This window comes from Cyprinodon variegatus, unplaced genomic scaffold, assembly GCF_000732505.1.
Source record: "Cyprinodon variegatus isolate N-32 unplaced genomic scaffold, C_variegatus-1.0 Scaffold81, whole genome shotgun sequence".
Lineage (NCBI taxonomy): Eukaryota > Metazoa > Chordata > Actinopteri > Cyprinodontiformes > Cyprinodontidae > Cyprinodon > Cyprinodon variegatus.
Window position 1 is genome coordinate 503,135 of NW_015150534.1, and position 8,133 is coordinate 511,267.

At 37.8% G+C, this 8,133-nt stretch overlaps 1 protein-coding gene across 1 annotated transcript in view; it reads left to right on the forward strand.

Moving 5' to 3' along the window:
• LOC107083712 (formin-like protein 13) overlaps positions 1 to 8,133 on the forward strand; it is a 75,624-nt gene that overhangs the window by 61,394 nt on the left and 6,097 nt on the right. Inside the window, exon 12 of the mRNA XM_015373134.1 lies at positions 6,986 to 7,138. Coding sequence (XP_015228620.1) covers positions 6,986 to 7,138 — 153 coding nt within the window. The remainder of the gene's footprint in view (positions 1 to 6,985; positions 7,139 to 8,133) is intronic.

Genomic DNA, 8,133 nt, shown 5'->3' on the forward strand with positions numbered 1-8,133 from the left:
ACCGGAACCAGGCGCCTCCTGCTGGTGGAAGGGAAAACAACACAAAAGACAAACACACAAACTGGAGTCCTGACAATTTGTGTATTTACTGTTATTTGAGCAGGTAAATAAGATGATTTACCAAAGAAAATAATATTTTTGTTCTTCAAACAAGATGATATTTCTTCTTTTCCAATGTTAAATGATCTTACCTACCTGCTGAAATAAAAAAAAGTTTATTTCAAGAAAAAATACATTTAATTACCATTTAATGATGGTTTATTTTAGCAAAACGAAACAAATGGGAAAAAATAACACAACTTAAAATGACACTACACTCCCACTACCTTTTAATATATGCAGGAAAGTTTATTCTAAGGAAATGAAAGTGTGGAATATTAACAAGTGATGACTAATATAACTTTTCTGTTTTTGCCATAAGCTACATCCTTGAAATAGATTTCTTATTGCACTTACTGCTGCTTTTCCAAGTTAGAAAGAAAAAAAGAAAATCTCTTCTTTTATGAGGTATTTCCCTCTGGCCTCACCTCACCAGCAGGATCAGTTTGTAAGGACAGAAACGTAGGGCGGGGGGGCTAAGAATGGAGGTCAAGGGATGAAATGACAAACTTGGATGTTTTAAAATCAGATCCTTCCAGCTGTAAGGAAATAAATAAAAAGCTTCCTCCCCAGCAAACACACACATACAGCCAATTTATTATCTTATGCAAACCTTGATTATGACTTTATGAATACATAAAAGTTTAAAAGAGACCATCTGTGGATGAGTTGAAATTATTACACAAAAGCTTTTTCTTCAAACTTTAACATTAAAGTTTGAAGTTGTCATTTAAGTACATATTCTGTTCCGTTGGCTGGTTAATAGTCTTAATAGAAAGGTTTGCACTTCAAGACACTTCACTTCAAAACAGAAGAGATGGATCTTAATTAAATCAAGTTCAATTGCTCTGTAGGTTGCATAAAAGTGCTTTAAAAAGCCACTCTGTTTTAACCATAGCAGACACGGAAACTTTCCGCTAACTCCTGCTCTTTATTCAGTTTTTTAAAACCCCTTAAGCCCAGAGGGTCTTAGGAGCAAATTCCGCCTGATTTTAGGTATGTGAATTAAAGCAAGTACAGCTTCCAAACTATAAATTGGAAATACAATTATTTGTATTTGTATGACTGAAAGGCATTGAAGAATATTTTTCAGGTGGAACCACTGTTTTAAAGGTCACCATGTCTGATTTACAGATGATTAATCAAAGAAGAAATGAAAAATATTTAGCCTTGACTATTACTCAAGCTAATTTGGACTAAATAAGTTGAAACATGTTTGTTCCACAAATGTTTTAGTGGGCAGTGTGCTTAGAATGTGATTTTGGCACAAAGCCAAAGTGCAAAAGTGTATTTTTCCAATCATAAAAGGGAATCTGGCATGACAAATATGCTGATTTACATAATTGGAGACCTTCTGCATAAGACAAAGCCTTTGCTCCTAAGATTTAACAATTTTTTCAATCAAAATGTACCAATAATATCGCCACACAGGATAAAAAATAAGAATAACAGAGGAAGCTTATGTAACGCATGCTGGTTACAGCCAATAGGGGTGTGGCTAAAAATTAGGGTGTGGCTAAAAATATATACCTGTTGTTGCATTACTCCTGCAGAGTCACATACGACAGGTGGAATTTTAAATTTCATTTTGTTTGTTTACACAGCTATTAAACCAGAGGTATTTGTGAAATAATAATTTTGAAACATGGTTTTGTCATGATCTGGCCTGATAGCTTCACCTTAATTGTTAATTTCACCAAAACTCACCTGCCTAGTTCTGCCAGGCTCCTAATTTTCCACCGGCGTCTGTGCTTTATAACCCGAGCGATCGGGCCGAACCGATTAAATAAGGTTCATATTCTTGTTCCTTGCGGCCAGTAGATTGAGAGGGTTTTCTTTTTTGTCTTGTCTTCTGATCTTGTCTTGGTCCTTTTCTGCGGAGCCCTCAGGGTTTTTTGCTCGGAAAGCAGAGAAAGTCAGTTTTATTCCCGTAAGCCTGGGTCCAAGGAGGAGACCAGTTTAAAGTCCTGCATAAATCCTGGAACAATGTCTTGTCTCTTCTCCCAACCATTGAGCCAGCCCGTCTGCATCTGTGCGTGTCTTTCGAGACATGGCTCTGGACATGTCTGACTCTATGCCTGCCTTAATGCTCTGAGGAATCCAGAAACCCAGGATCTATCTGTTCCTCTGCTGATCGGAACCCTGGTCGGACTACAGACCCCTGGATCTTAGAACTGTTCCTGCCTTCTCTGTCTTCCCCTGACCTGGATCGGCTGCATGCATGTTATCAGAGACTGCAGAATCAGGGACACTTTGGGTTGCTCAGGGCTGCATGTCGTTGGCAGTGCATCGGCTGATCCGGCCTATAATTGAGTGGATGGACTGAACTGTCAAACCAGAGAGTGCCTAGTTTTGCCAGGCTCCTAATTTTCCACCTGCGTCTGTGCTTTCTAACCCGAGCGATCGGGCTGAACCGATTATATAAGGTTCATATTCTGGTTCCAGGCGGCCAGTAGAGTGAGAGGGTTTTGTTGTCTGTCTTGTCTTCTGATCTTGTCTTGGTCCATCTCTGCAGAGCCCTCAGGGTTTTTTGCTCGGAAAGCAGAGAAAGTCAGTTTTATTCCCGTAAGCCTGGGTCCAAGGAGGAGACCAGTTTAAAGTCCTGCATAAATCCTGGAACAATGTCTTGTCTTTTCTCCCAACCATTAAGCCTGCCCGTCTGCATCTGTGCGTGTCTTTCGAGGCATGGCTCTGGACATGTCTGACTCTATGCCTGCCTAAATGCTCTGAGGAATCCTGAAACCCAGGATCTATCTGTTCCTCTGCGGATCGGAACCCCTGGTCGGACTACGGACCCCTGGATCTTAGAACTGTTCCTGCCTGCTCTGTCTTCCCCTGACCTGGATCGGCTGCATGCATGTTCTCCGAGACTGCAGAATCAGGGACACTTTGAGTTGCTCAGGGCTGCATGTCGTTGGCAGTGCATCGGCTGATCCGGCCTATAATTGAGAGGATGGACTGAACTTTTAAACCAGAGAGTATCAGTTATTGGACGGTGCCCCGAGCCCCCTTTACCCGCTGTCACTGCAGGTCCACAGCAGCCTGTTTCTGTTCTGTTTTAATTGAAAGGCGTGTGGATGAAACACCATGTGACTGTGTTTTGGCCATTTCTATGAATGGATAAACATGAACAGGTGCCAGTTGGGATCTGTATTGGGCCTGCCACTCTTAAGGGGTTTGATTGTTTCAGGTGGAGTCAAATGAAAAAAGTTACTTTCAAAGAATATATTTCTTAATAATCTTTAAATGTTAAAAGAATCTCTTCTAGTCTCGTTCAATTTGAGTACCCAGACTTTCCAAGTGTATCATTAGTCAGATTATTTTTTAACATTCTCCTGGTGGATCGTTGTTATTGGCGTTGGACTCCGCAGGCTGTGAAGATATTGCATTCACACTGAAAGCCCCTCCCAGCTCCCTCAGGTTTTATTTTGTATTTGATTCTCAAAAAGCTTGGTTTGTTTCTGCACCGCCGATCCAGCTCTAATCTGCTGTCTGCTAACTGTCTGAAAATGAAGAGAAACAGCAGATAAGAACGATGGCTGTGTGATCCATTCACGGCGATACTAATTTTTCTTTGTCTCACACACAGAGACAAACATATTGCGTGCCGGGGAAGATGACTCCAGAAGAAAGATTAGCAATTTCATTATGTTTCAATTTTCTCTTGGCTCCTTGTTTCTGTTGTTGTTTTCTTTCTCCTTCCTCAAATTTATTTAAGAAAGGTCACTCAATCTTAACTACCGGATTTGCATGCATGCGCTTGGGGATAAAAGAAAAAACAAACAAAAAAAACATAAAAAATCCTGATCCTTCATCTTTGTACATTGTGTTCAACATTTAGTGTCCTATTAGCCACCCTAAATCCCTGAATTCTGGCTTTAATACAGCCTGAACACTAAGATGATTTACATGCTGCCTGTCAGAGAGAAAACACATTCCCTAGACAGGGGGTCGTCCTCACCTGGGATGATCTTTTTTTTGTTTTTGTTTCCAGGATGACAGGTTTTACTTGTAGACGTCGGCTCCTTCTTTAAACTGTTTGATGTGCCCAGTTTGATGCCATATGCTGAAGAAAACGTCAAAGTTACGCAGCTTGAGCTGGTGGTGCAGCAGACAGTGAGGCGTCCCCTGAAGCTGCGATGTGCTGCATGGCATGAGCAAATGCAATGATTTCAGAAATTGCATTCAGTCATAGAGAGACAAAAGCTTGTGCATCTTTGTTTTTTTTCAGGGTTTGTTTGTCTTTTTTTTGGTTTGACTGAATGTCCTGCTTGGGAAAATCTAAGGATTTAAATTAAACATTTCCCTAGAATCTAAGAGGTGGATGCGTTCTTTTTTTCTGCTGCGTTGCAGATCGATCTTTGTGGCAGACAGTGGTTATCAAATGATTTTAAAAAAAAGTTTTCACACCCACTCTGTCCAGTCTTTGAAACAGTTAAAACAAAAAAGTAAACTGCGGTAAACCATACTGAAAACAATTGCCTTTAAATAACAAAACTTCCATTATTGACATTAATACAGAATGAAGACCAAAATCGCATTGTTTACGCATAGCTACGGTGGCCCTGAAGTGCAAACTGCAACTACAAATCTAAAAGCGCAATTACATTAAGGAAATCGCAACTACATAAAGCAAAGCGCAACTACATTAAGAAAAACAAAACTACATTAAGGAAATCGCAACTACATAAAGCAAAGCGCAACTACATTAAGAAAAACACAATTAAATTAACTTACCAGAAAAGGTAGGTACCAGTGGGAAACATGAGACATCGCTGATTAGAGGACGGCGCTGTTTGACCCTTGAACCGGAAGTCATTCTGCCTGCTGCGGCTTTTGAAAACATGGATATTGTCGGCGCCCCAAACATAGCTGCCGTTATCCAGGAATATATTGAATCAGGACATACGTACGAGGTGATACTGGATATGCTCAAGACTAATCACGAAATTTCAGTTAGTTTGCGTACACCGAAGACACACTTAAAAGAAGCTGGACTGTTCAGACGACGCAACTTCCGGTTCAAGGGTCAAACGGCGCCGTCGTCCAATTAGCGATGTCTCATGTTTCCCACTGGTACCTACCTTTTCCGGTAGGTTCATGTAATTGTGTTTTACTTAATGTAGTTGCATTCTGCTTTATGTAGTTTTGTTTTTCTTGATGTGGTTGCGCTTTGCTTTATGTAGTTGAGATTTCCTTAATGTAATTGCGCTTTCAGATTTGTAGTTGTATTTTGCACTTCAGGGCCACCGTACATAGCCCACATAGAAAAACAAGATCAGCCTAAGGTAATTATTTTTAGATTAACTGCTTATTTTATTGTCTAACAGAATTAAACACATTAAATTTTTTTTTTTTTTATTTCCTCTCAGAAATTATAATTTATCCAGTTATCCTCTATGATGCCTGCAATTACCATAAGTTCCCCCTCCCAGACACACATTACTCATAGAATAAAAATCATTCTACTCAATAAATTTAAGCTGATTCTATTTATTGCAGTTGATAAATAACTAAACATTTAGAAAATTAAATAAATTGTATAAAACAAAGTGATTTATGTATATGGAATAAAAAAACAATATTTTTTATGAATATTTTAAAAAATGCAATCCAGAATCAAAACTTTTAAAAAAGATTTGAAAAAAATTTGTTGTTTGCTTTGATTTGACTTTTTCGAATTATTTCATTTTAAATATATTTTTTATAATTTACATTTTAAATTATATTTTTTCAAAGTTCGCTTTTTTCTCTGTTCTTTTTTTTTAAGATTTGATGTTTTCAGATTCGATTTTTTTTTCCATTCTTTTCTTTTTCAAATTAAAGTTTAGTCAGATCAGATGACAGCTCACATTCTCTTTGTTGTTCTCTTTGTTGCTAACATCCTTGCAGACCAATAGAAATGCGTCTGAAAAAGAATGTGATTTCTAAAACTAAAAAGAGACATTTGGGGGGGAAAAAAAGAAAAAGATAAAATCAGCGAAAACAGCAGAGTTACAATTATAAATAATAAATCTTTTAAAATTGAATCGACAAAACATGTACCTTGTTTACAAAAACAGTGAAACAAACCAAATGTCTAGGCTAATAGCACTAATTTTGTAATTAATTTGTAATTAAAATTTTTGGGGTTAATCTAAATGTAATTTAATTTGACATTAATATACATTTACATATAAATACTACAAACTGACTTATAGCAATCTTTTTACTTCTCTGGAAGAAGAGAATCACAAGAAAATGTGCTTCTATTACAGAGTAATAGCATATTTCTGCTCTCATAGTTTTCTTTTCTTTCAGTTTTACAGATGTTCTTGTGCAGAGCCAAATTAAATGATGTAGACGGATATCTGCTTCCTTCTCAGTTTAATTGAGGCTGTCCCAATTGGAGGCTTATGGAGGTTATTCCTAAAATAGGAACATATGGCTGGATTGTTGTTGCTGGCTGGCATGGGCCTTATTTAGTGGGGAGAGAAAAAAAAAAAGGTTTTTCAAGTGCCGTAATTCCCAAAGCAATAACTTCCTTTTTCTATTGGCAAAATCTAAAATCCCACTTTTGATTTCTATCCATATTCAACAGGATCTGTTCAGAGATGGTTAAACATGGACTTTTCTGCAACATTCCACAGGGATGTTTGTACTTTAAAAAAATGCGAAGCAAACAATAATCCTGCCCAACATCAGGAAATGAATCAGTTACTTTATGGTTTCAAATGAGGTGTTGTGAAAGAGCTATTTATAATTGGGGTTTAAAATTGTTTGAATGAATTGTTTGAATTATGTTGAGTGTTTCTGTATAGAGTCCAACAAGCTTCTTCTGCGAACAAATGAAGCTTGAATAACAAACAAATGACTCTGGTTTGTGTTCCTCCTGTTTCTCTTTCAGCTGATTAACCAGAAGATCAGGATGTGCCAACAGCTGTACAACTGCAGGTCATTTGTCTCCGTGCTGGAGTACCTCCTCGCTATCGGCAATTACCTGAATGAGAACGCTGGAAAGGAAAAGGCCAAGGGATTCCGCCTCTCGTCTTTAACCAAAGTACGATTCCTACACCCTCGTCTGACCTTTGATTTAGTTTAGCCTCAGCCTAATAGCTCTGCTCGTTGACATACACCGCATGGTCCCAGGGCATCTTTTGGTTTTCTCTGGGTCAGGTAGGTTCAGTTGGGTCATTGATGATGTCACTGCCTGGATCACCAGGAGGAATCAAACTTAGCATAAAAAGGACATGACTGGCTTGGTGCTTCAGAAATGGAGGTTGATCTTGGCATCAAATTAAAAGCAAGGTTTAGGTTGGGCTTAAAGGTGACATCTAAAACTTTTTCACAAATTGGTTAACAAAAACATAAAACAAAATCTCCAGAGCATCTATATTAATTCAGATTTAGTGTTAATTCTACTGATAATAATCAACTATATAAACATATTTCTAATACATTTTCAGTCAAAAATAGATTAAAATAAAAATGTTCTCTGAGCTGTTATCTTAAAGGTTTAGAGCACAATCTTTTATTTCCGGGTGGATCATCTAAATAAGTGGTCCTCCTAATTGTCAATCATTCTGGTGATTTCATATCTGGCGTGTTTCTGTGGTGAGCTCCGACAGCCACTGAAGGTTACATTTCTCACAGTGGTTCTTTGAAAATGGTGGAGAGATGTCTATATCTACAGTTGATTTATTAAAAATGCTTCTCAGTAAAAGTCAACCGCAATAACTCCAATAACAAACGATAATTTTATTCAAAATGTATTTATTAAAAATGATTAACAATTCCTGTAATGAATGAAAAGCACAATGAAAGAAATAATGTCTCATCTAAACATTTACAAATGAGCTAATTAACAAAAAATAACTCAAAATGTACTAAAAACAAACAAACATATCAATAGACTATCTTTACTTTCGGAGTCCAGATGGCTTTTCAGATCCCTTGCACCTCCATTGGACACTGAGGCATATGTGCCTGCTTTGCACACTGTGCAGAAGAAGAATTTGTCTCGACCCGGTCTGAAAGCAGGGAAACTCTTTTGTA